The 25600-nt window shown below is 56.9% G+C and overlaps 3 protein-coding genes and 1 long non-coding RNA gene across 8 annotated transcripts; 2 read left to right on the forward strand and 2 right to left on the reverse strand.

Annotated features, from left to right (window-relative positions):
* Positions 1 to 172: 172 nt before the first annotated feature.
* On the forward strand, positions 173 to 7150 carry ARHGEF25 (Rho guanine nucleotide exchange factor 25). Of its 3 annotated transcripts, XM_008684073.2 has the most exons (16): positions 173 to 317; positions 598 to 712; positions 2967 to 3181; positions 3318 to 3413; positions 3488 to 3564; positions 3753 to 3819; positions 4001 to 4104; positions 4290 to 4359; positions 4473 to 4562; positions 4643 to 4735; positions 4906 to 4956; positions 5151 to 5228; positions 5415 to 5615; positions 5757 to 5937; positions 6175 to 6386; positions 6693 to 7150. In XM_008684073.2, the coding sequence occupies exons 1-16, from the start codon at positions 219 to 221 to the stop codon at positions 6801 to 6803; spliced, it is 1860 nt and encodes a 619-aa protein (XP_008682295.1). In that variant the 5' UTR covers positions 173 to 218; the 3' UTR covers positions 6804 to 7150. The 3 variants fall into 3 exon arrangements, with proteins under 3 accessions (XP_008682295.1, XP_008682299.1, XP_040493111.1); XM_008684077.2 differs by lacking the exon at positions 598 to 712 and having other exon boundaries at positions 200 to 317; XM_040637177.1 differs by lacking the exons at positions 173 to 317; positions 598 to 712 and adding an exon at positions 1935 to 2034.
* On the reverse strand, positions 3573 to 5096 carry LOC103656650. The gene is made up of 4 exons (XR_566658.2): positions 4996 to 5096; positions 4464 to 4579; positions 3985 to 4086; positions 3573 to 3768 (listed from the first exon to the last, which is right to left on the reverse strand). It is a non-coding gene; the product is annotated as an uncharacterized LOC103656650 (long non-coding RNA).
* A 1837-nt stretch (positions 7151 to 8987) lies between the features above and the next one.
* Positions 8988 to 15695, forward strand: LOC103656669 (solute carrier family 26 member 10). 3 transcript variants are annotated; one of them, XM_040637187.1, is made up of 18 exons: positions 8988 to 9345; positions 9843 to 9953; positions 10521 to 10678; positions 10838 to 11002; positions 11265 to 11417; positions 12146 to 12228; positions 12382 to 12529; positions 12646 to 12759; positions 13485 to 13562; positions 13650 to 13745; positions 14075 to 14181; positions 14292 to 14361; positions 14434 to 14550; positions 14690 to 14723; positions 14803 to 14885; positions 14983 to 15037; positions 15145 to 15251; positions 15549 to 15695. In XM_040637187.1, the coding sequence occupies exons 1-18, from the start codon at positions 9003 to 9005 to the stop codon at positions 15585 to 15587; spliced, it is 2061 nt and encodes a 686-aa protein (XP_040493121.1). In that variant the 5' UTR covers positions 8988 to 9002; the 3' UTR covers positions 15588 to 15695. The 3 variants fall into 3 exon arrangements, with proteins under 3 accessions (XP_040493121.1, XP_040493122.1, XP_040493123.1); XM_040637188.1 differs by having other exon boundaries at positions 11265 to 11366; XM_040637189.1 differs by having other exon boundaries at positions 9234 to 9479.
* A 21-nt stretch (positions 15696 to 15716) lies between these two features.
* On the reverse strand, positions 15717 to 21599 carry B4GALNT1 (beta-1,4-N-acetyl-galactosaminyltransferase 1). Its single transcript, XM_040637190.1, has 10 exons — positions 21382 to 21599; positions 20687 to 20851; positions 20470 to 20576; positions 19957 to 19997; positions 19639 to 19819; positions 18523 to 18621; positions 18195 to 18385; positions 17616 to 17756; positions 17101 to 17341; positions 15717 to 16511 (listed from the first exon to the last, which is right to left on the reverse strand). Exons 1-10 carry the CDS (start codon positions 21597 to 21599, stop codon positions 16294 to 16296), a joined length of 1602 nt encoding a protein of 533 aa, XP_040493124.1. The 3' UTR covers positions 15717 to 16293.
* Positions 21600 to 25600: the final 4001 nt, after the last annotated feature.

Below are 25600 nucleotides of genomic sequence, written 5' to 3' on the forward strand. Positions count from 1 at the left end.
GAATCGGGATTAAGAGGGGTTTGTTTGTTGTTGAACTTTCGTTGTAGAGAAAGGAACAACCCTACCCCTTTGAGAAGTTTGGCTAGGGTGGGAGTGGGGGCGGAGCCGGGCAGGGGGCGGATTCCACAGCAGCAACTCCCCGGACGCACGCAGGCCTAGAGCCCCCCAGCTTCCGTGCCCCCTCGGCCCTGAAACTTGGAGCTGGGTAGGGGTCCAGCATGAAGCCCCCGGACCGCCCCGCCCCTGGCCGCACTGACCGGATACTGGGGGTCATGGGGGGCATGCTACGCGCATGCGCCCTCCCCGGGCAGGAGGGGGTAAGAAAGGGGGACCACGGTGGGGTCGGGAATCTTTAGGGGGCTTCAGGAGGTCTGCACCCCACAACTCAATTTACCCGCAAACAGAAATTCTGCAGGGCAGTCGCAGGAATCCATGAGTTCCTTAAGAGGGCCAGGGCCCTGATCTGGGTGAACCACTCCCTCCAACCCAGCCTAGGCGACCCTTTACAACAATGTGAATTTGACAGGAGGAAGGAGAAGCGGGAGGTCAAGGCTGGGCGTGGAGGGCGGCTTCTTTACCACCAGTCTTTCCCCACAGCCCCCGAAGAGAAGCCCCTTAGGGCCAGGAGGGACCGAGACAGAGTCTGACTGTACCGAGGGGGATCAGAAAGGGGAGCGCGAACGTGAGGTCCCCGCCTGGGCTCCGCTGCCCGGTAGGAAGCTGGGGGTGGGGTGGGGCACAGTTTGCCATCCTGCGCAAAGTGGCGAATTCAAATAATGCTGCTCTTATTAGCATAAAGGTTTGCATCTAATCTGCATGAGACCCGTTTAATTGCCAAGACCTCCACGCTTCTCGCCCTCTAGTCCGCTGTGTGTCCCCCACATCAACCGGTCCCGAGCCCCCGCAGGCGGAGTGTCCCCGCGCCCCACCCCTGGCCCCTCGCCAGCCCAGGCTCCAGGACTTCGCCTTAATTGGTGATTAGCCTCAGCTGGAGTCCTGGGGCCTGGAGGAAAGAAGGGTCTGGCGAGAGGGCGGCACCTGGGCTGTGTTCCTCACAGAGCTCCCCATTCACGCATCTCCGAAAGGGAGGGGGCTTGTCTAGCCCTGCACGGCTAGGGACAGTCCCTGCCGCCAGGACATCTTCACACAGGCCCAGGCCTATCCATCCGCACCCTTCTCCACCGCAGAGGCGGAGGGGCGACCTGGGCAGACCCCGCCGCCCGGCTTATCCCCGACCCCGGCGCTCCGCAGTCGGGAGCCCGAGAGGCAGGAGGGAGGGGAACCCGGGGCGGGGAGCCGAGGCTGGAGAGGAGAGGCGGAGGCGGTGGGGACGTGGAGTCGGAACGTGGTGGTGCCTGGGGGAGGGGGATTGGGGCTGGAGCCCGGCACAGGCTGAAGGGGGGAAACCGGAGGGAGAGGGCGGAGCTGGGCCGCAAAGGCCCCTCCCCGCGGCGGCACCGCGGCCTGGCCTGTTATTCGGCTCGCCGTTCGGCCGGGACCCGCGCAGCGCCAGTGACTCGGGGAGTCGGCCCCCGCCTCCTCCCTGCCCGGGCCTAGAACCACCCCAAACCCGAGAGGCCGGAGACGGAGCTGGAGCTGCTGCCGCATCCCGGCCCAGCTTCCCCCGCCATCCCTCCCCGCCCCGCTGGACATCTGGACCCTGGGCCCCGCACCGACTGGGTTCCGGAAACCCTCCCCGCCCAGCTCGGCTGCCCGGCCTCGCGCCGCCTGCTCTGCAGAGCCCCCAGCCCTCCCCCAGACCAGACTTCCGCCTACCCCTGGACGCCCCCTCCCTGTTCCCTCCCTCCCCCGCTCCCCCAGCCTGGAGCGGGGTAGGAGGGAGGGGGGGTGTGCGCCCTGCGCCGTCCCCGCCCCGCCCCCCGTGATTCCCCCTGCATGGCCGGCCCGGGTGGGGGGTGCGGGGGGGCCCGGGCGCCATGCGGGGGGGGCACAAGGGGGGTCGCTGTGCCTGTCCCCACGTGATCCGAAAAGTGCTGGCAAAATGCGGCTGCTGCTTCGCTCGGGGGGGTCGTGGTGAGTGCGAGGTCGCAGGGCCCAGCGTTGAGTGGGGGGCGGGCTGAGGGTTCAAGGCGTCAGATTGACCTGGCCCTAGGGATTTAGAGGCTGGAGACTTGTACCTCTGTTTTCCAGGAAAGTGACTTAGTAGATCTCCAAGAACCCTTCTGCCTCCAAATTTTTAATCAGTTCAAGTTAAGGAAATTGGGGAAGGGGCAGGAAACTCTTCTCTCTGTCTTGTAGTCTACTGAGTATGAGAAAAACCCATCCACAATCCCCCTGGGCCTAGAACTGGATCTTCCTTAAAACCTTTTGCTGAGAATCTACTTCAGATCTGAGGAGGGACAGAGGGATGGAGGAATGAGGATGAGGGTCTACCAGGGGCTTTATGGCAAATCTCAGGTCCGCAGTTCCTGAGCCCAGATAACCCTGATGAGGTTTCCTCACTTGCTCCCCCCACGCCGCCCCAGTTGGGTTTGTGCATGTGTTGGGGAGATGGGCTGCAGAAGTCTTTTCTTTTTATTGTGATTACTGCAATTGGTGCAGGAGGGGTCTGGGGGTGGCAGATGGGCTTTTAGCTCTTCCCCCCACCCACCTTCTCAGGGAATGGTCTGTGCCCATTGGAAGGGGGCAGCTTGTAGGAGAGCAGATGGCCACCCCCAGCTTCCAGTGTCTGCCCAGATGGCTGCCCCTCCATATCTATGGCATGCTCAGGATATGGGGGAGCCTCCACATATTTGGGAGCCCAGGTGTTTACTGTCCTTCCTCCCAAGGGTGCCCAGGTGAAATTTTCTATCCTGGCCAACTCAAATGAGGATGGCAAGAGAATGGGCCCTGGGGGAGGACTCAGCATCATGAGGAAGAACCTCTGGGAGCTCCCTAGGGACCCTGAATCTAGAGCTAGAGTAATATCTATGGCCCCTTTTCTCCCCCCCCCCACCCCCCATTAGAATCCTATTCCATTGCTGGCAGTGAGGGGAGTATCTCAGCTTCAGCTGCTTCGGGTCTGGCTGCCCCCTCTGGCCCCAGCTCTGGCCTCAGCTCTGGCCCCTGTTCCCCGGGCCCCCCAGGGCCAGTCAGTGGCCTGAGAAGATGGTTGGATCATTCCAAACATTGTCTCAGTGTGGAAACTGAGGCAGACGGTGGCCAGGCTGGACCATATGAGGTGAGCAGAGAGCACCACAAAAGCATGTAGGACATCCATGAAGGACGTGGGGAGAGAGGGCAGGTTGGGGGCCACCAGCCACTGGGGAGACATGGCTACTGTCCATGGCCTCTGACACTTGACCTCTGGCTCCCAGAACTGGATGCTGGAACCAGCTCTAGCCACAGGAGAGGAGCTGCCAGAACTCACCCTGCTGACCACATTGTTGGAGGGCCCTGGAGAGAAGACACAGGTATGAAGAAATGGGTCTGCAGGGCTTCCCAAAAAGCATCCGTTTGCTTACTCCAGGATGTTCTTTCCTTCCAGCCACCTGAGGAGGAGACTCTGTCCCAAGCCCCTGAGAGTGAGGAGGAACAGAAGAAGAAGGCTCTGGAAAGGAGTATGTAAGTGTCCCACACACTCCCTCCCCTCTGCCCACCACCCATTTTGCTACTTCCAGAGAACTGCCCGTCACATTTCAGATTTGATACTTGGAATTTCCTCTGAGGTTGGCTGTGGTAATGAAGGGGCTTCTAGTCCAGGAGGGAGGAAGTGGCTAAACCAAGGATGTGCACTCCTGCTCTCTTCCCAGGTATGTCTTGAGTGAACTGGTAGAGACAGAGAAAATGTATGTGGACGACTTGGGGCAGATCGTGGAGGTAGCTCTCTTTTCTCTTCCCAGTCCTAGCCCAGCCCTTTCCCTCTGCTCAAGGCTAATTTTAGGAGATGCCTTAGTGCTCCTGTGTCCCACCTTCCCAGTACCCCCTACATGCTGGACTTCTTGGGGGAGGGGGTCTTCCCCACCAGGGCTGCCATGCTCTCACCCCAACCTTCCTGCAGGGTTACATGGCCACCATGGCTGCTCAGGGGGTCCCGGAGAATCTTCGAGGCCGTGACAGGATTGTGTTTGGGAACATCCAGCAAATCTATGAGTGGCATCGAGAGTGAGTGGTGGATCCCCGAGAGTGAGGGGGAAGGGCCTACGTCTCCTTGTCTCTGTAACCTAGCCATGGGCCCACCGTTGCCTGAGGAACGTTTGGGGTGGCTTAATGGCACAACCAGGGTAGCCGGCTCTCAGTTGAGTGGGGTCGGGGTATTTGACCAGCCTTTTCCTCGCCAACCCCTCCAGCTATTTCCTGCAGGAGCTTCAGCGGTGTTTGAAGGATCCTGATTGGCTGGCTCAGCTATTCATCAAACACGTGAGGCTTAAGGGGGCGGCCCCCGAGGGGCGGGGCTTGGGAGTGGGTCAGGGCTCCGCCGGGGCGTCTCCCTCCTCACCCGCCCTGTGCTCCTTAAACTTTACCCCTGTTAGGAGCGCCGGCTGCATATGTATGTGGTGTATTGTCAGAATAAGCCCAAGTCAGAGCACGTGGTGTCAGAATTCGGGGACAGCTACTTTGAGGTCAGTGGCTGAGGTACCTTGGGGGAGGGGAGACAGAATCAATCATCAGGCTCTCGTAACCACCATGTCGTGGTCCCCAGGAGCTCCGGCAGCAGCTAGGGCACCGCCTGCAGCTCAACGACCTCCTCATCAAACCCGTGCAGAGGATCATGAAATACCAGCTGCTGCTCAAGGTCGGGAGCACCTGTTCCCTGGGGGTTCCACTGGCTGGGACAGCCCTTTTCTCCTTCATCTCCCCAGGGTTCCTAAGGCTCCCCCAGACTTCCTGTGTCCTCAGAGGAGGATGTGAGAGTTTCTGAGGGTCTCCTCAAGACCTCCCTGAGCATTTCTTTTCACATCTTAGGATTTTCTCAAATATTACAGTAGAGCTGGGATGGATACTGAAGAGCTGGAGGTGAGGACTCCCATATCTGCGAGGATACACACCACATACCTCTTATTTTTTTTTGGTCTTCTGGTTTCCCCCAGCTGCTTGGGTGGTTTTGAGCTGTCTGGTTTTTAGGGGGAGGCTGGTTGAGAGTTGAAACATGGTCTGAAGAGGCCTCTTTCTCGACAATGACAATGCCCCTCTCTTCACCTGCGACCCAGCAAGCTGTGGAGGTCATGTGCTTTGTACCCAAGCGCTGCAATGACATGATGACCCTGGGGAGACTTCGGGGGTTTGAGGTACGGGGATAGAACAGGAAATCGGAGGCCCCAGTCTGAGCACTCAGGAGGCCTTCACAGGGAACTGTCCTTCCCCTGGGACTGACCCCCTGGCTGGTTGGGAGCATCAGGGGAAGGAGGGAGGAGCAGAGAAGGTCCTTTTTCTCTCCTTGCTCTTTTCTCAAAATCACTACCCTCTGCTTCTAGGGCAAACTGACTGCTCAGGGGAAGCTCTTGGGCCAGGACACATTCTGGGTCACAGAGCCCGAGGCTGGGGGGCTGCTGTCCTCCCGGGGTCGAGAGAGACGTGTTTTTCTCTTCGAGCAAATTGTCCTCTTCAGTGAGGCCCTGGGAGGAGGAGTCCGAGGAGGAGCGCAGGCTGGATATGTGTATAAGAGCAGCATTAAGGTGGGGAGCGGGCCCCAGGGAGGGGTCACTGGGATGGGGTGAGGCCTCTAAGAGAATGTCTGGCTCTTGGATTTGCTGGAGGGGGCGGGAACCAGAGAGGGCCTAAAGAATTTGGGGGCTCTCTCCTACTTGCCAATCCAGGTGAGCTGCCTGGGACTGGAGGGGAACCTCCAAGGTGACCCTTGCCGCTTTGCACTGACCTCCAGAGGGCCGGAGGGTGGGATCCAGCGCTATGTCCTGCAGACGGCAGACCCCGCAGTGAGTCAGGCCTGGATCAAGCAAGTGGCTCAGATCCTGGAAAGCCAGCGGGACTTTCTCAATGGTGAAGCTCTCCCCCTCCCTCCCTGACATGCTCCTTCAGCCCTTTGACCTCCCGAATTCCTCACTGCCCAATCTCCAATCCCTGCCCTCTTGACCCCCGGCTTCTCTCCCCTTCTCCCCAGCAATTTACAATGGCTGGCAGTTCACGGGCAGAGGGCAAAGTGGGAGGATGATCTGGGCAGAACCCTTAGGGAAAGAACCTGTTGTAACCCTCCTTCTGTTCCTCTCTTTGCCCCAGCATTGCAGTCACCCATTGAGTATCAAAGACGAGAGAGCCAGACCAACAGCCTGGGGCGGCCAGGAGGGCTTGGAGTGGGGAGTCCTGGGAGAATTCGGCCTGGAGACCGGGCCCAGGTCAGCTCACGTGCACCCAGCAATGGCTCGCTCCCCTCCCTGCTGCTGTTGCCCAAAGGGGAGGTGGCCAGAGCCCCGCTGCCCCTGGACACACAGGTATGAGGAATGGAGTTGCCCTGTTACAGGGGCAGAATGGGGAGGGCCTCTCTTATTCTGGGGTCCCTAAATCCCCCTCCCCCATATCATTCCTTTCTTCTATCACCTGCCTTTTGTCCGCCCCTTCCTACTTCCCTACTCTTACCTCCCCGCCCTCCAGTTTAACCCTGGGAGAAGCTGCTGGTCTTAGATCATCTAAGATGTCTAGCAGGAGGAGGTGGCTTAGCTGGGGGCATACACTGGAAAGAAAGAAGTGAGGGTGGATTCCTGGACTTTTTTTCTCCTCTGACTTGAATCTTTCTTCAGGCCCTCGGTGACATCCCCCAAGCTCCTCGTGACTCTCCTCCAGCTCCACCAATTCCAAACACCCCTCCCTGCCAAGCCAGACTTGCCAAGCTGGATGAAGATGAGCTGTAAGTGGTGAAGGCCCGGGGTGCTGCTGACCCAGCCACCCTATTTCCCAAGGAACTTCAGGGCAATCCTCTGGCACCACCTCGGAATTCCTTCTTGATGTGTCTGGAGGGGAGGCCAAGGCTGGGAGTGGTGTTGACTTGGAGGAGGATACCTAGACTCAAAAGGACTTCTTTCTGCTTAAGGAACACAGGTTCCTTCAGCTCCCACCCCTCTGCATGCATCACAGGTCCCCCCAAAAGGAGGATATGTGGTGGGTGGGTGGGAGGGCTGGGGCAGGGGACAGATAAAAATGATTGGTTTTGATTTTGATTTTTTTTCAGTTTTCTGAGAGTAAAGGTTTTGTGATATCACTAAGGCTGCTGTCTTGGCAGAGGGAAGGGGAAGTGGGCTGAAGCGATGGGGAGAAATCCCCTGGCCTGCAGATGGTCTGGTGAGAGGAGGACGCAGGGTGGAAGACAAAAGATGTCACCGTCTTTGTCTCTCACCTGCAGTGGCAGCATCTTGCAGTCCAGACCTGGAGCTTGGAAAACCCTAGATCCATGATGTATCCTCCCCTTTCCCAGACTGCTTTCTCTCCCATCTGGCCCCTGTTCTAGACCCCACTGGAAAGCCCAGTGTAGTGTGACTTCCCACCATTCCCCCAACACCCACATTCTAAAGCACTAAATGCCCAAGTACCTTTCCTTCTGAGGCCTCCATGCTCAGCTGAGGGAAAATGGGCAAGTGGAGAGGATGCTGGGTTCCATGGCCCGTTTTGGCTCTGGGTGTCCTTCTTTTTGCAGTTTGTGAGGTCATAAGGCATATCCATAGTGAGCAGGGAGGGATTCTTCTTCAAGCCACAGACCCGGGAGTGGACAGCCCAGAGGGGTCTTCACCCCTCCCAGCTTCTGGGATAGCCCCTGGGACGGAGAAAGCCAAACATGCAGAGATCCATATCCAGATGCCCTGTCCTGGGTCCTTAGGCATCAGTGTATCCACTGTGTCCACTGTCCCCTGGGTTTGGTCACGTGTACTTGGGCTTCCTCACCAGACAATAGGCTGCTGGTGTGGGAGGGTGAGGAAGAGCTGGAGCCTCCCTGTGGGCCTGAGGTCCCTCTGGCCGACAATGGGGGGAGGGACCTCTAAGGGGGGGACAGGACGTACAGCCCAGATAAGACTTCTGGGGAACAATAGGAGGAATTGAAGAGGGGAGACCCACCCTCACTGTACCCCACCCCCAGGGCTTTGGGGTCAGGGACTGGGGACCAGAGGGTGACAGGGAGGGGTGCCAAGTATTCTTGTAAACGGAGGAGGGGATGGGGAAAATAGCAGGATTTGGGAGTTCAGAACCTTTGTATCTCTTGAGGAACTGCAGAAGTACATGAGGTCGGTTCAGGACCCTTCTGAACCTAATTTAACCACAAATGTGTTTTTGAGTACCAACTTTGTAAATAGCACTTGAATGTAACAAATGACATTTCAAGGGTTTTTTTTGGGGGGGGGGCTTCTAAGAAGTAAAATCAAACTTTGCTGTCAGTTCAGTATTTTCCCTGAGGCCCTGAACTGGGAATTCAGGCCCAGCTCCCGGGAGGAGTGCGGGTGGTGGTTCTCTGTCTTCCCTATCCTGTTCTGTCGCCGAGTCCCGTCTCAGCAGGCTGTGAAATCGCTCTGCCAACAGAGCCCCTTACAGTTTCTTGGGGCAAGCTGTACACCCCATGAGGTTTTGGGTCTGGGGGAGAGGCATGTGTGTGCTGGAGGGCACGCTGAATTTTCTTGGGGAGAATGCAGAAGCTCTGGGAATAATGGGTCACACTAGAGGAGCCAGCTGTCTCCTCCCACAGGGCCAATGCTGAAAGGAGCACGCAGCCAGGTGGCCAGAGTCTAAAGGCTTAGGAGTGGTAAAAAGCAGGTGTTGGGTGTTGAGAATGCGCTGGTCTTTTGGCCTATGTCTCTTGTCCCTACACCTTTCCACACCCCCCTCTCCCGCCCTCGCCCCACCCCAGGAGGCTCCAGAGCGAGCGATCCCGCCAAGGATGTCTCAGGAAACGCCTAACATAGAGACGCCCTCTCCCCAAGTCTTTGCTGTCTCCGGGCCGTTGAAGGTCCCCATGAGAGGGCGCCCTCCAGGGCCGGATTGGACCCTGCTTCACGGAGGCGGGACTCAGGGCTAGCGGGTGGAGGGGTATTTAAGACTAGGCGGGGTTGGAGGTGGCCAACGGCAAAATGAGTGGGCTACCGGTCGCCAGGACCTGCCCAGGCCTAGGAGAGGCCTCCGACCTTAAGTTCCCTCTGGGCGCCAAGTTCAGGGAACCTCTCACGGAGACTCGGTTCCAGCAGCTCTTCGGGGACGCGAAGCAGGAGTTGGAGCCCCTCGCGGAGCCCCGCTTGTCGCGGCTGTGCAGACAGTGGAGGCGGCGGGCCCGCGCTTGCTCCGGACCGGGGGCGTGGCGCCTGCTGCTGGCGCGGCTGCCCCCGTTGCGTTGGCTGCCCCACTACCGCTGGCGGGCCTGGCTGCTCGGGGATGCCGTGGCCGGAGTGACCGTGGGCATCGTGCACGTGCCCCAGGGTGAGCGGCCCCAACACTCGCCTGTCTGGGGCCCGAGCTCTGGAGGGCGTCGGGAAGGCGCAGGAGCTGGGAACCTGGGAGCGAGAGGATGGGTAGTGTGGCTGAGGGTTCGGAGACAGGAGACCAAGTTCTGGGTAAGGACTACCGAGCCGCATCAGATCCCTACCCCCAGCTCCCCTCATTTGCGCAATCCTTCGAGAAGTCTTGGATACGTTCTGGGTCAGGGAACTGGAGAGAGGCACAACACCTGCTTCCTCCCCCCCGCCCCAGGACCCCCACCCCATCTGGGCCGACACGGATCTGTGACCTTGTCCACCCCACGACCTCCCACCGAGGCCTGTTAACCCCTCGGTTCCCTCATGTGGCGTGATTTAGCGTCTCCACGCCAGCCTCTAAGAGTGTGGGGAGAGAGGGTGGCATTCTGGAGGCTGGTCACCTTCCCCCAGTCGTCCCCCCACACCCCCCCCCGAAGATCTTTCCTTCCACTTCTCCCCCAGGCATGGCTTTTGCCCTCCTGACCTCCGTGCCTCCGGTGTTCGGGCTCTACACTTCTTTCTTCCCCGTCCTCATTTACACCTTGTTGGGTACTGGGAGACACCTGTCCACCGGTGAGTGACCCAGTGACTCCTCTCCTCTGTGGGGTGAAAATGGACAGGGGTTTGAGGCTTCGGTTCCTGTGAGCTCCTTAGCTCTTATTCCCCTCTTCCCCTCCCCTGCTTCCCTTCCGCCTCTGCCGATACCCTGCTAGGAACGTCGGACCTAGGCAAAGTTTGCTGGGGGGGGGGGGATGCTAAGTGGGTGCAAAGAGAAGGGAGTTCCCTCGGATTTTACTTCCCCCCATCAAATTTGGTGTCAATGAACATCTCGGGGACTTGGAAGAAGGGAAAGGAGCTGCGCGGTCACCCAGAGGAGCGCGCAGTCCGCGGGCGTCTGCAGAAGGAGGCAGTGATGCAGTTAGGGGGCAGTATTTGCCGGCTGGTGCGCCCTCCTCTCCTCCCTCACCGCAGGTTCCGGGCTGCTGCACCAGTTCCCCGCCCCACGGCCTCCACCTGAGCAGCGCCTTCTAGGAGAGCGGGGTCTGACGACAGCAGCCCGGCCGAGGGCGCGGAGCCTAGGCGGTCGCCGCGCCCCCGGAAGCGCAGCTGGTGATCTCTGCGTTTGTCCCCCGGCCCTAGGAACTTTCGCGGTACTCAGCCTCATGACGGGCTCGGCCGTGGAGCGGCTGGTGCCCGAACCCCTCGGGGGTAACCTGAGTGGAATCGAGAGGGAACAGTTGGACGCTCAGCGGGTTGGGGTGGCTGCAGCCTTGGCCTTCGGGAGCGGGGCTCTGATGGTGAGGGAGGATCCTGGGGGGAATCCACGCTGGGGCCCCTGGGGAATTGGGCCAGGTGAGAGGGAGGGACGAGTGTCCTGCGCGGGTCTAGGCGGGAGAGGGGCGCTCCAGCGGGTCCGCGCCCCCTCCTGTAGTGATTGCGCATCTCCTCCCCTGCAGCTGGGTATGTTCGCGCTGCAGCTCGGGGTCCTGTCCACCTTTTTGTCGGAGCCTGTGGTCAAAGCGCTGACCAGCGGGGCCGCGCTGCACGTGCTCGTGTCCCAACTGCCGAGCCTTTTAGGGTTGCCCCTCCCGCGCCAGATTGGCTGCTTCGCTCTCTTCAAGGTGAGGGTGGAGAACAGCTGAGAAGCGGCTTCTAGCGGTCCTGGGAAGAGCGAAACCCCGAAAGGAAGGAAGGAAGGACGGCGAGTGGAGGGATAGAGGGTGACGGGGGGCGGAGGAAAGGTTGGAACCACGTGGCTGAATGAGGGTCGCGAGGGAGGTGGAAGCCCTGATGCGAGCCGGAGGCCTTGCCTCGGCCGGGTAGGTCCGCGCTGGGGGCAGTCGACCCTGGCACCGGGTCCTCGCTCACCGCTCCTGCCCGCAGACGCTGGCCGCTGTGCTGACCGCGCTGCCCCGGAGCAGTCCGGCCGAACTGACCATCTCGGCACTCAGCCTGGCGCTGCTCGTGCCGGTCAAAGAATTGAACGTGAGATTCCGAGACAAGCTACCCACCCCGATCCCAGGGGAAATCGTCATGGTGAGGATGGCTCCCGGGTCGGGGGCCCCCTGCACCACGCAGACCTTGCCCACCCGGTAGGAGCTGGCCGCTGCCGCCCCCTCGTGGAACGCAGCGAGCTTACAGACGAGAAGTCCTGCGCATCCGTGTGCCTTTCCAGGCCTCTTCCCAGAACACTTCGACCCTCCGGAATCCCCCACCCTTGCGGTCCCACTTCTCGCACGGAGCCGCCAGACCTCTTAGAATGCCTTCTTCCTGCTTACAGCGCTCCCTTGCGGTGTCGCTCGCCACAGCATCTCCACTCACATCTCTCCCCTCACCCGGTCCTTCGCTGTTCATGGTTTCTCTTTTCCCACGCCCACCTACATTTCTCTCTCTCCCCAACTAAATAAGTGTTCCGCATCTCCACCCGTATGCCATCTATGCCTAGATATAGCCCAGCTCTCCTACTTAGAATGGGTCAGTATACCTCTTGATATCTACAATCCCTCATGGGAGCCCCTCTTCCTTCCTCCGGTCCATCTCTCTGCATAACCTCGGGTGTACCTCATTCCTCTTTCCCATCCCCACTGTCCTCCACTCTAAATCGGAGGTCAGGCACCCATTCCAAGCACATATCAGCGCAGCCAGGGGCTGGGCCTCTGTAAACACCTAACAGCTGCCTTAGAATCCTCTCTCCTGTGAAGCTTTTTCTAGCCTCTGCCAGGAAGCCCATCTCTTGCCATGCCCTAATTTGCTCTCTTTCCCAGGTGCTTCTGGCCTCTGTGCTCTGCTTCACCTCTTCCCTGGACACAAGATACAACGTCCAGATAGTGGGGCTGCTGCCTGGAGGGTAAGGGAATCAAGACACCAGCCTGCTCTTCTCCCACTTCTCCCACTTCTCCCACCCAACACTTCCTCTTGACCCACTCCACCCTGTTTCCTCTGTCTTCCCCACATCCTTCTTGGACTGAACCCATCCTCACCCCGGATCCCCTCTCTCCAGATTTCCCCAGCCCCACCTCCCCAGCATGGCTGAGCTGCCCAGGATTCTGGCTGACTTGCTGCCCATTGCACTGGTTACTTTTGCTGTGTCCGCCTCCCTGGCCTCCATCTATGCAGACAAGTATCGCTACAGTATTGACTCCAACCAGGTGTGACTCTGACTGAGGACCCCAACTTCATTCAGGAGACATTCCCCTAGTCTGATGCCCCCCCACCACCACCATGCCCTTGTCTCTCTCCTCTTCATCTCACTGCATCCCTTCAGGAGCTCTTCGCCCATGGTGTCTCCAACCTCATCTCCTCCCTCTTCTCCTGCTTTCCCAACTCTGCCACACTGGCCACCACCAGCCTACTAGTGGATGCTGGTGGGAACACACAGGTAAGAGCATGTCCTTGGGTGAGGAGAAAGCGTGTGGGTATCCAGGTTGGGGGGGGTGGAGAAACAGGTGGAGGATTGGTAGATAGCCAGAGGGCAGCCTTATTGAGGAGGATAGGAGTCCGTGAGGGAGAGTGAGTGGGGGGTGGGAGTTTCTAGGGAGGAGAGAGAGAAGATAACAAAGCTCCATTCAGACCTTTGTAGACTCGACTGGAAGCACTGAAAAAGGTTACGGTTCCCCACGTGTAGCTCAAAATAAAAACAAACCTGAACTGCAAAATAAGTTTGGGGGACAAACTTCTGATCCCTGCCCCCGCCCCGCCAACAAGGACATTTTCTTTTGAAAAGAAGAATTACACATGAAAGTCTCCCCCTGATATTTCTGGTTTCCTACTTTTCCGGTCCCCTGAGAATGTGGTGAGTCTGCTTTTAGGGTAATCCAACAGTGGCTTTTAAGGTGGACACAGGCTACAAAAATAGGGAAGTCGAACTACACCTAGGTAGAGACTGGCAAAGGGGAGACATTTAATTGGGATAGGAAAAAGGTAAGTGTGAGAGGCAGAATAGCAAGAAAGGAGTGGGAGACTGAGGAATATCTTCATGGAAGGGAATTTGGGAGGAGGGAGGCTTCCAAGGAAGGTGAGGCAGAGTGGGCAGGGCGGCCAGCTCTCACATAGGGGTGGATGAGGTCCCCTTGCTTCTCTGCTTCCACGCTTCCTTCTTTCTAGCTGGCAGGCCTCTTCTCCTGCATCGTTGTCCTCTCAGTACTGCTGTGGCTGGGGCCCTTCTTCTATTATCTGCCCAAGGTAAGGAACAGAGGCGGTATGGGGGGCTGGGAGGGGTGGCTATATTCCAGGACACTGGGGTGGTCAGCTTGCCTCCTCTGCCCCAAGGCTGTCCTGGCCTGCATCAACATCTCCAGCATGCGCCAGATGTTCTTCCAGATGCAGGAAATCCCACAACTATGGCGCATCAGCCGCATGGACTTTGTGAGAAGTGGCAGCATGAACCCAGATTGCCCCCTCCCTATTCCCCACATCTCCAGCCTCTGCCCTGGATTGGAGCTAATTGTACTGGTCCTAAATTCTGTAGTTCCCCCCACCATGCATACACCTCCTAATCCCATTACTCAGACTCAAGGTGGAGGGTGGGGTTTGTAACTCCCAGCTGGTGCAAGGTCTGTGGTCATTACATTTGGTGTATATCCCCTATTGGGTCAATCCTGTCCCTTCTTCCTGTCATTTTTTCTGCCTTCTGTGGGGCCATCCTTTCCCTAGCAGTGATGGCCTGGCATTTCACTCCCATCCCTGTCCTGCAGGCCGTATGGATGGTCACCTGGGTGGCCGTAGTGATCCTGAGTGTGGACCTGGGCCTGGCCATAGGTGTGGTCTTCTCCATGGTGACTGTGGTCTGCCGCACCCAGAGGTGGGAGTAGAGATGAGAGGAGTCGGCAAGTGGGGTGGGGAGAGTGGAGTGGTGCCTGGGGTCTCTCCAGCCAGGCCAGGCTGGGAATCTGACCCCAGCTTCCTGCCCAGGGTGCAGTGCCTGGCACTTGGACTTGCTGAGGGGACGGAGCTCTACAGGCCGCTCAGAGAGAGCCGCAAGGTGGGTGGGCTGCGGACGAAGAGGGAAGGGAAGACCAGAGCCAGGTGCTGTTCTGACCCTCCGCCCTCTTAGCTCCTGAAGGTCCCGGGGCTCTGCATCCTGCGCTATCCGTCACCGCTCTACTTTGGGACCCGCGGGCAGTTTCGCCGCACCCTGGAGTGGCACCTGGGGCTTGGAGAAGGAGGCGAGGTGAGAGACTGGGCCGAAGGGGAGTGTGGCTTCTCTGGGAGAGGGAGGCACGTGGGTCTTCTCACGGGGATCATTCTGCTTGAGGGGCGCACGTTCATGCTGTGTCTTGGAGGTGGTAACTGCCATCCTCTACTCACAGGAGGCTCCAAAGATGGATGGCCCACCTGACAGAGGTGAGATGGCATGACAAGGAGGGAGATTTGGGCATGACCCGTGCGGGCGTCTGGCTACTCCCGCCTTCTCCCATCCCAGTTGCCGAGCCCGTCAGAGTGGTGGTCCTAGACTGCAGTGGTATCACCTTTGCAGATGCTGCTGGAGCGAGAGAAGTGGTACAGGTGAGGGATGGGGTAGGTTGCGGAGAAAGTCCCCTTAGCATCTCTTGCATACCCGCGGACGCTGACGTAGGATTTAACACCCCCCCCATCTCCGCAGCTGGCCAGCCGATGCAGAGATGCTGGGATCCACCTTCTCCTGGCTCAGTGTAATGGTGAGGGGGGGGCACCTGGACACTGGGGAATGACCCGACACTTGGGGGAGGGAAAAGGACACGGTGTGGATTTAAGACCTCAGAGCCTGACCCGCCTCTCTACACAGCCTCAGTGCTGGGGACCCTGACCGAGGCAGGACTCCTGGACAGAGTGACCCCGGAACAGCTGTTTGTCAGTGTCCAGGATGCAGCTGCTCATGCCCTGCAGAGGCTGGTGAGGGGGCAGTAGCAACAGGAGTGAGATCCGGGAGGTGCTGGGCTGTAGCGGGTCACATGCAATTAAGTGGCTGAGGACCTAGGCGGCGGGTTTTGGGAAGGGGACTGAGAAGGAAGCTGGGGGGTGAAATGATGAGTCAATTTAAGGCTAAGCCAGGGACACTGGGCCCAGCTCTGCGTGAAGAACTGAGGAGCTAAGGTTTCAAAGTGGGGTGCTGTGCGCCTCAGAGGACTCCCAAATGCTGAGGGAGGAGGGTACCTGAGCTATTCCTGACATGTCCCCTCTCTTTTCCAGGAGCCTACGGGTCCAAAGACTTGCACAGTGTGGGTCTGACCCAGTCGTCTGGAGTGCGGAGGGCCCCAATAATATGTGTGTGAGGAGTCCCCTTACTTTGTATAACTAATAAAACAAAGCTGAGCGCCTCTGGGGTGCATGAATTGAGTCTGGGTGTCTGCACACTGACCCTTTGGTGCCCCTTTCTCCATGCCAACAGCATTGCAGACACAATTAAAAATGGCTTTCACTTGTGTGTTCACCAGCCCTCACCCCAGCTCCAGAGTCACCAGTTCTCTCCATGGGGGGTGGGGCTGGAGCCCATGCACAGAGTCCTGGATCCAGAGATGGGGGAGAGGGGCACACCCCTGGGAATACACGTTGGGGGTTTCCCCACCCCCTCAGTCCCAAGGAGATGAGAGGAGGGTATTTCCACTTTAGGTTCTTAGAGTCCCCATGGGCTCTTTGGCATTTGGAAAGTGACCCCCCCCTAATTCCTGCCCCATGAGAAGGGGGTGGGGGAGGACTTGGCACTGGCTGTGGGATGAGTTATGGCCCCATCAAGTCCCTGGGCACTCACAGAAAGGAGGAGTGTCACCAGGACAAGCCCCTATTTGGGAATCAGATTCTGAAGGGGATCAGAGACAGTCAGTGGAGTGGTCACTGGGTGGTGGGGTTTGCTAGAGATTCCTGGAGTTTTCTAGAAATTCCTGGCAGGGACAAGGAGGCAGGCCCAGCCTGACAGTTTGAAGGCCCCGAATGGCCATCATTCTGAGGTCATGCACTGCAGCCGGTGTTTGAAGAAGAGTAGGCGGTGTTTGGCCACCTGACTTTCATCCAGTGATCCTGGGTAACGGTAGCGGGCATAAGTCTCTGTCCCCACATCCCTTGATGTCCAAGGCAGCTTCAACTTAGATGCGTGATCCACGACGACGTCTGAGCAGGAGCCCACTCGAAGGGAACCAAGCCCATCCAGGAAGAATTCTGGGGTGGGGGGAGGGAAGGGAGTACACAATGAAGGGTCTGAAGGGTGTAGAAGGCCAACCCTTCAGGGAGAACTGAGATCTGGGGTACGGAGGTTGCACGGGCAAGGGCCCCGTTTCTGAGGGCCTTGGGCTAGTAATTAATTCTTTGGGGTCTTAATTTCACTCTTCCGTAAAATAGAGTCAACATACTTACCTCGTGCTTTGATAACGTATCCCACCCCTCTTCCCAACACACCCCCAAAGGTTCAATAGATGATTCATGGGCTGCTCCAGGAGTGTGTTGGGAACCAGGGGAAGCGGCTGGGAGTGGAGTAAAGGTGGCCGTGACGGTGGTGGGGAGGTTAAAGGTGGGCCCAAGGGCCTATGCTGGGCGTGGAGGTTTAAATGGTGTGAGGGCCGGGAGGGTGGGAGCTCTGTCTCTTGCCAGGGCGCAGATCTTGGTAAACCTTCACAGAACTGCCGCAAGGGCCCCGGGTGCCAGCCGTTGGCTCCAAGGGGTGGGTGTAGGAGTAGCTGGTGCCCCTGGAGCCTCGCCCGGCGCCCCGCGGGGTCCCTGCTGGGCCAGGCCGGGAGGGGGCGCCACTCACCCAGATGCGCCACGCGGCTGAGGCGTGGGTCGAAACCGACCTCGCGCACCTTGTCGGTGCGCGCCAGGAAGAAGTTGACCACGCCGTCCGTGACCACGCAGCCTGGAAAGCCCACCAGCTCGTGGTGGAAGCCGCGCCTCTGCCGGAGGCAGTTCCCGCGGCCTGGCGCTCCAGGCTCCACGCTCAGCAGCTGCCGGTAGGTGGTGGCGAAGCCGGAGATCTCCCGCACCGCGCCGCCGACCTGCGGGGAGTGGGAGGATGGCTCCAGGCGGGACGGGGACTGCCGGGGAGGGGTGGTGGTGGCTAGATCTGTGCTCCCCCTCCCCGGGGCGGTTCCCCTGCCCCCGTCCCCGTCCGCTCCACCCCTGCAGGACCCGGACGGTCCCCAGGCTCCCGCCGCGTCGTCCTCTGTCCGTCCCAGGGCCGTCCGCTCTAGCCCAGGTCTCCCCCGCTGCTGCGTCAGCCTGCTGGCGGCCCTCCTTCTCCCACCCGGCATCCTGCAGGTCCTCCCCTACCAGGTCCAGGGGCGTCCGCTCCAGCACGTCCACAAGCCTCTCCAGCCGCGTCCGCGCCGTGAAGACGAAGTCGTCGTCCACCCACAGGACATACTTGGTGGTTACTTGGGATACGGCCAGGTTCCGGCCTGCGAACCAGCCCTGGGGGAAGGGTATATACGGTTAGTGAGGCTGTAGTAATAGAACGTAACCCCTCTGTCCCCTTTCCTCCAGTGCCCACGAATGGCTCAGAGTTTCCCACTGCTAGCGGTTCTGAGTCAGTGTTCTGGGAGAAGGTGTTAGAAAGCGTTTAACTTATGCGTGGACTCATTCATGCATTCATTCATTCATTCATCACCTATTTATTGAGCGCTCCCTAGGTGCTCAGCACATTCTAAGAATGCAGTGCGAATAAGATAGGCATGATTCCTGCTCCCACGGAGCTGACGTTCCAGGAATTGCCATGCTTAACAGGCACCCCAGTAATTCTGGAATTACAGGTATATAGCCCTGGAACCCACTACTCCGGAGACTTCAGAAGAAGGGCGCGCCTCTCTCCGGCGCCCTCTGGCGCGCGGTTCAGCGTCGCCCGCTGCGCACCTTGCCGAAAGGCATGAGATAGTGCTCGATGTGGGGGCCGCTAATGCTCTCTGGCTTGTCACTGTCATCGGCGATGACCACGGTGACCGTTGGGTAGAAGCGGCGGATGCTGGCGATGAGTGCCCGCAGCCGATTGTAACGCAGGAAGGTCTTAGTAGCGATGGTGACCAGGGCGCTGATGTTGTGCTGGGCTGGGAATGAGGGGTAGTTAGGTGCAGAGAAGGAGAGTGGGAAGTGAGGAGCAGGAAGGAGTCTTCTCCCAGGGGCTCCCTCTTTCAACTTCCCCCCACCAGACCTGGATTTAGGTCCCCGCTGGCACCAGCCTCACCTCCCTGGGGTAGAGACCCAGATGGATACAGCCGAGGGTTGGGGGGGTGTCTTATGCGGATGGTAAAGGCAGCCTCATGTCCCTCCGTGGAGAACCGGACTGGGAAGAAAGGACACAAGCCTTGGTCCTTAAGACTGGGATAACATTCCCTTTTCAGTAAATCAATAATTCCCTGCCTACTCTTTCTGGACCCTGGTGGACAAGAATGCAGAGTTTTTACCGCCATGGCACTAACATTCTAATGGGTGGGGAAAGAAAAGAAAAGATTTAATTTAAAAATTTAATTTAAAAAGAGATTTAATTAAAAGCTAACGCTTATTGAGCATTTACTATGTGGTAACTGAAAAAGTTCAGTTACCTTAAATATAGGAACTCATTTAATCTTCACAAGCCCTATTAAGTAGATTCCTACTACAGAAAAAGGCAGAGAGAAATTAAATAACTTGTCTCCATTGACACAACTCTTAAGCAACAACACTGAGATAGGAACCTAGTCAGTCTAGTTCCAGGCTAAGTAAATAAAATTCAGATACTGGTAGGCATTGAATAGAAAATAAAACAAGCAATGTGATAGTGAAGAGGAGACATCTGAGCTGAGATCCAAATGACAAGAAGGAGCCAGCTGTGCAAAAATCTGGGGGAAGAGCATTCTAGGGAGAGGGAACAGCAAGCTTGAAGGCCCCATAGCGGGAGCGGGTTTGGTGTAGCAAGCCTTGGAGAGAAGCAGGAGAGCTTGTGTCGGTGCCTCTTTTGCTAGAGGAGAAATGGGACCTCTGGGAGATAAAGCCCCTCGCCCTCCAGTAAGTGGGCGGTTGGGAATAGAGCTTGAGTCTTCTGGCTCCTGGGGCAAGTCACTTCCTGGGGCCCCCACAGTTGGCCTGAAGGGGGGACACACCCAAAGCTCGGGTTTCCCTTTGGCCTGCTCTGGCCCCAGATGAACAAAGGCCCCTTCTCTCCCTCCCTGGTCCTGCTGGCCTTGCTGAAATGCCCATTGTGTGACTGGGCAGCTCTGGCCATTGCCCGAGTGTCTCCCACATCCTCTGCCATCTGCCCTCTCCAGCCTTTCCGGGCTCTCTGTTCACCCTGCCTGCCCCTGCCTCTGCCTGGGCCTCACACCTGTGTCTGCTGTGTTTGCCTGGTAGCTTCGGCTGCTGTAAGTGACCAGTTGAAGCTGCCGGTTGAGTTGGTCCAGCCCTGGGCTGGCGAGGGTGAGATCTGGCTGCCCCTCTCCAGTGAGAGTCACTCCAGTCACTTCCCCTGCCACGTCCCAGGTGCCCAAGGAGGCAGTCAGGTTCACCTGGGAGAGGGGGTTGGATGGAGAGTACAGGGTTAGGCCTCTTGCCTCCCTGATTCCTCTGTCCCTCCTTTGGCAGCCAGGTCTCCCTCCAGCATCCTCAGTGCCCACCTGGCCTTCCCAGCCTTGTTTCCTTTTACCTGGTAAAGCTCCTGACCAGCAGCTGCCTGCAGGCTCAGCCCTGGGAGGAAGGAGAGGGAGTCAGAATCACAGACAGCTTTGAACTCTTCTTCACGTTCTCTTCTCTCTTTCACCACACAGTACGGACCTTCTCACCCATCCCTCTTTATTGAGGCCACAGCAGGGCACATGTTGGGACATAGCCTAGAGTAACTGATTTTTTACTCCTTCCCATCAAAGCAATAGCTCTTTATGGCCTGTCCCCACCTAGCCACCTAATCTTTGGTCAGTCAGCCAAGAAGAGATTCTTTCCCCCAAATCTCTCCCGTTGCAGTCTTCTGCAATTCCTGACAACCCTAGAGTCCCTTCTGTCCTCACCTCCCACCTCACGAGCCCCCTTCTGATCTCAAGTCCCCCTTTCATCAGAAGTTCCCCAATTCTCATTCCAATCTTCCTTCATTCTTCCTCACCCAACCTTGAGCTCCACCACTCCCACAGTGGCGTAGGTCATCTCTTAGGCCCATTCTCCCCACCTGGCACCAAGATGCTCCGGAGGGGCTGGACCTCCACACCCTGCAGGGGGTACTGAAGAGGGGAGTTGGCAGGGGCTATGAGCAGCTGGTCAGCAGCGGATTGGCTCCTGGCAGTGAAGGACAGTGAAGGAATCAGGGGCAGAGGAGCGCTCCTTCCGGTCACACCCTCCCTCCAGGCCTCCCACTGCAAAGACACGCCCTCCTTTCAAGATGGTACCTTGAAAGGAAGGCCTGGAACTCCTGCTCCCTGGAGGCAGAGGCAGCTCTCAGCTCCTCCGGGTCAAAGGCCTTGGTGAGATCAATAGCTCGGACCTGCCTCTGGAATGGGAGGTAAAAGCTCCCTCCACTGGACTCACAACTACAGTTGTTCCCAGAGAGCAGCCTGGAGGGGGGACGAAGGGTCATCAGAGCCCAGCCATACAACTCCATTCACCCCACAAAACATTTACACAGTGCCCCACACCTTGGCCTTTCAACCCTGCCCACCCAATGTCTGTCCCCTTAGACACTGCTCTTCACATAGTCCCAGGAGGAGAGACCACCAATGGAATGACTCAGCCCTAAATCTGGATTTTACAGAGACGTGGAACAGGGCCAATTGCTAGAATTTCAGAATTGCCTACCCACCATTCAGGACCCCACCTGGACTCTCCTTTTATGTGGAATCATCAGGACATCAGGAAGTCTTCCAGGGCCCTCCTCTGCCTGCACACCCTCCCCTCCCCATCACCATGACAAGGTTCAGGGAGGAGAGATTCCCCCCCAGCCCAAGACTCAGAAGTTCCCCCCTACCCCCCACCCCCCAACTAGTCAGGAGAACCCAGAGATCAGAGCTCAGCAGTGCAGGAAACAAAAGCTCCCCATGCCACCCCCAGCGAGTGCCGCTCTGCCCCCACCACTCCTGGCACTCACCCCACCACTTGCTCCTTGATCCTGACCGGGATGTGTGCATAGCGGGGTTCCGGCGCAAGGTCTGGCAGTTCTGGTCTGGGGGGGCCTTGCAGGGGCGCCCACAGCGCAAGGGGTGCCCGGAGGCCCGGCGCATCCCGGGTGCTCACGTACAGGAGCCCCAGCGAGGCGCAGGCGAGCAGCAGGACCAGCACACACAGGGCCCGGCGGCCCAGCCGCATCCTGGTGGGCGGTAGGGGTGGGAGGGTGAGAAAGGTGCGGAGGGGAGGCGTGGGCTGGGACCCTCGAGCCGGGCGGTTCTGGAGGCTCCCGCCAGCTCCCCGGGACGCTCTCCACATCTCGGCGCGCTAGCATTTGCACAGCGAATCGTTCCCCCGGCCCTCCCCCCTTCACTCCCCCGGCCTCGGGTCTCCCGGCCTCCTTTCTTCTCTCCTTCTCCCGCATCTCGGTTTCCTCTCACGCCCGAGGCCCGGCATGTTGATGCAAGAGACCGCTGGATGCGGTGCTTTCCTCGCGGCCGCGAATAAGTAGGAGTGCACTGCTTTCTTAGGGCAGCGGACTTCCCCAATCCCGCCGCCCCCCCTGGCCCGCGTGTCCCCCACCCCTCGGTCTGAGCATCACCTGGCCCCCGGTGGGCTGCACAGGGCGGCTTCACACCTTGCCTGTCATGAAAAATGCAGAATCACGCCCGCGCTGTTGCGTGCTCCGGCGGAGGTGACCGCGCGAGTGGCCTCGGGAAGCTGTGCGGGGGACCGGGGGGACCCGCGAGCGCGCCTCCTCCCGCTTTCAGCTCGGCCCCTCATCCCGGCCGGGCACTGACCTGTCTAACGCTCTAAGGCCGCCACAAGATTTCCGTCCGGGCTGCTCCAGGCTCTCAGCCCCGGCCTGGGGGTCTTCATGGGGGTGGAGGCGGCCTGATCCGGGAGCCGGGCGTGAGCCTGTGTCGTGGGGATCCTCCTGCCTCCCGGGCTCGCCCAACCCCTCCCGCCTTCGGACGCTCCGGGCTTTGTAGACCGCGGCGCCGGGTGGTTCTGGGCGTTTCCTGCAGGGGGGTGGGGGTGGAGAACGGAGTTGAGAAACCGTGCATCCCAGCCCCAGAAACAAAGCCGGGGCTCCCTGGCACCGTGTCCCACTTGCCGGGAGGGGAGGGCTCAGGCCGCCCGGTTGTTCAGATCGCGGCGCCGCGCGGCTCGGCTCCCGGGCTTGTTGCTGCGGAGGCTCCAGCTACGCGTGGGGAATGCGAGCGCCCGGGCGCCTTCTGGTGGGCGTAGAGGACATTGCGGGGGCGCCTTGAGAAGGTCCTTCTCCCGACCCTCCCAGCCCTTCGCCTGCAAACCTGGCGTCTCAAGGGCCTGCCCCAGCCCCATTCTATTCCCTAGTCGTACGGAGCCTCCCTCTCATCGAGGCTGTACACAAGGATAGGGAATAAGGGCTTTGGGAAGCGATGGGGCGGGGGCGCCCTAGAACCCCATTCCAAGGAAGGTTTGGGTGGTTAGGGTGAGATAAAAGAAACCAGACTAGATCTTGGAAGATAAAGATTTTGCTTGGCTAACAAAGACAGGTTCACACCCTCCCTCCCATCCTCGCCTCCCCCGCAGCACCCCACCCCAATCATCTAACAAACCCTCGAGAAGTAATCCAAAGGCCTGCTTTCCCCTAACTGCTTCTCGTTGCAGATGCTGGAAGAAGTGGCTAGGTTGGCTATAATTCTGCATGCAAGCCTTAGACCCATAGACTCCCTTCCCTACGGCAGGATTCAGGACACTACCCAAAGTCCTGTGGTTCCCTGGTTCTAATATAAACGTATCAAAATCGAATAGGGAAAACAAGACACAATAAGAAATGTGGAACGTAATGAGAACGCGGGGGGGGGGTGGTGGGGAGGATGGATTGTTGAATGAATTGTATACAAAGAATTGAGTAATCAAATGAGGGGAAAATGGGATTCTCACTCTCTTTACACCAAAATAAATTCCAGATCTATCAAATATTTTAATATTAAAAACAAAACCAGAGAAGTAGTAAAGGAAATCATGGAGTTTTTCTGTTTTGTGTTGCTTTTTTACTGTCTTGGAGTGGGGGAAGAGCTCTCTAAGCAAGATATAAAGGGAATAGTAATAAACTTGCCTATATAAAAACCACGAGTGAAGGCATTTCTGTAAATAAACTTAAGAGATAAATGACAAACTGAAAAGAATCTTTCTAACATGTAAGACAGATAAAGGTCTATTTTCCTCAAGAGCTCTAAAACATCAATAAGAAAAAACGTTCAACTACCCCCAAATTGACAAAAATCATGTTCAGGCAGTTGACGGAAAAAGTGAAAATAGCTTTTAAATATGCAAGTATACTTGACCTTATTCATAATAAATTAAATGCAAATTAGAGCAACAGTGAAATTTTTTATTTTGATTTTTTACTTTTTTAAAGATTTTATTTATTTATTTGAGAGAGAGAGTACAGGCAGGGGAGGGCCAAAGGGAGAGGGAGAAGCAGACTCTCCGCTGAGCAGGGAGCCCGATGCGGGGCTTAATCCCAGGACTTTGGGGTTATGACCTGAGCCAGAGGCAGACGCTTCACCAACTGAGCCACCCAGGTGCCCCAAAAGTGAAATTTTTAATACAAAATTATTGCAATATTATTGACTGTATTCCCTATGTTGTACTTTTTATCCCCCTGAGTTATTTATAACTGGAAGTTTATATACCTCTTAATCCTTTTCACCTATTTCACCTATCCCTCCCCCCGCCCCCTGAAATGTTTTTTGATTACCAAGTTAGTGAAGGTCAAGCAGTTTGCTAACACGTTGTATAGTCAAGTATGTGGAGAAACAGCCCCTGGATACACTGTTGTGAGTGTAAGTTGATACAATTTAGAAGAGCAATGGGCAAATCTATTAACATTTAAAATGTTAATCATATAAATTGCAAATATTAATCATTTAAAATTTTAAAGATATGGCTCCGTCAGACTGTGGGGTACTGGGTTAAACAACATCTACTGATACTGAATTTCCGAAGTTGCGAAGCAAAGGAAAGCGGAATCAGAACAGCAGATACAATTGGCTCCCGTGTGTGGGTTTTAGCTTCTGGGCTTGGCCAAAGCCTGGAAAGGACGTGCTGCTGTAACAGAGACCTGAAAATGTGGGAATGGCTTTGGAACTGGGTCTTGGCAGAAGCAGGAGGGAATTTGAGGAGTGTCAGTGAAGATCAAGAAATACTGAAGAGCTTGTTAGAAGCCGGATGGCCTTTAAGGATGTTGTAGTTGCAGGGAAGCGGGGAAAGTAAGGGAACTGAAGGAAAGGAGGTCTTGCTATGTTTGGCAATCCTGGCACCTGCGGTGGGGTGGGAGGCAGACACTTCCCCAGATGAACTGAGGATTTCACTGAGTAAGGTTTCCAAGCGGACTGTTGAAGGTGCCATCTGGTTTCTTCTTGCTGCTTAGAGTAAAGATGAAAAGCAAGCGATAAGCTAATGAAAAGAGCTGGGGGTTGCCGGCTTTGACGATGCGTAGCCTCTCTAAGGACCAATGATCCTAAGACCCAAAAACGGCTTTCAGGCAAAGATCATATGTAGGGAACCCTCAAGAAAACAGGATCTGAAAATGATGCCAAGGATGTGAATACAAATCCTTTGTTAAGAAAGATCTAAGGCAGCTCCTTAGCGAGTGGGTTCAGTCTGACGATAGGACCTCTAAGAAAGCGTTGTCTGTCTGTCTAAGCAGAAGCCCAGAGTAGACAAGGGCTTATACCAGTAATATTTGTGGCTCTGGCTTTCATTTAATTAATGGTTAACTTCAGTAAGATTCATAGAAGACCCATAAATATTTTAAGAGAACTGTTTGCAGAATTTTATTGGTGATATGCTCATTCTCTAGTCATTCTGATAGAATACTTGTTCACTGCTTCAAGTTCCCGAATTTGTGGTAATGTATTACATTGCAATCAATAACTAATATAGAATATTGTATAGCACTGACAGTAAACGGTCTACAACCATACATAATAACTCATAATGTTGAAAGAAAAAGCCAAACACAGATTATATTCTGTATGATACTATTTATTAAATAGTATGATAACCATTTATTAAATACAGGCAAAACTAATGTATGATATTTGTAGTAAGGATCCTAATTATCTCCGAAGGGGGGGAGAACAGTATCTAGAAGGGGTCAAAGGGAATCTGGGTCCTGGTATTATAGTTCTGTTTCTACATCTGAG

Source organism: Ursus maritimus, unplaced genomic scaffold (assembly GCF_017311325.1).
Source record: "Ursus maritimus isolate PB19 unplaced genomic scaffold, ASM1731132v1 scaffold_21, whole genome shotgun sequence".
NCBI lineage: Eukaryota > Metazoa > Chordata > Mammalia > Carnivora > Ursidae > Ursus > Ursus maritimus.

Excerpts from the sequence above, each read along its gene's own strand:
- ARHGEF25 (XM_008684073.2), top strand. The coding sequence starts at position 219 with ATGAAGCCCCCGGACCGCCCCGCCCCTGGCCGCACTGACCGGATACTG. Across the intron at positions 3,820-4,000 it reads ACTTGGGGCAGATCGTGGAG|GGTTACATGGCCACCATGGC; the intron begins GTAGCTCTCTTT and ends ACCTTCCTGCAG. Across the intron at positions 4,360-4,472 it reads CTCAGCTATTCATCAAACAC|GAGCGCCGGCTGCATATGTA; the intron begins GTGAGGCTTAAG and ends TACCCCTGTTAG.
- LOC103656669 (XM_040637187.1), top strand. The coding sequence starts at position 9,003 with ATGAGTGGGCTACCGGTCGCCAGGACCTGCCCAGGCCTAGGAGAGGCC. Across the intron at positions 12,229-12,381 it reads GTGGGGCTGCTGCCTGGAGG|ATTTCCCCAGCCCCACCTCC; the intron begins GTAAGGGAATCA and ends CCCTCTCTCCAG. Across the intron at positions 12,530-12,645 it reads ACAGTATTGACTCCAACCAG|GAGCTCTTCGCCCATGGTGT; the intron begins GTGTGACTCTGA and ends GCATCCCTTCAG.
- B4GALNT1 (XM_040637190.1), bottom strand. The coding sequence starts at position 21,599 with ATGCGGCTGGGCCGCCGGGCCCTGTGTGTGCTGGTCCTGCTGCTCGCC. Across the intron at positions 19,998-20,469 it reads CCGGAGCATCTTGGTGCCAG|GGCTGAGCCTGCAGGCAGCT; the intron begins GTGGGGAGAATG and ends CCTTCCTCCCAG. Across the intron at positions 18,386-18,522 it reads TGGGTCTCTACCCCAGGGAG|CCCAGCACAACATCAGCGCC; the intron begins GTGAGGCTGGTG and ends CCTCATTCCCAG.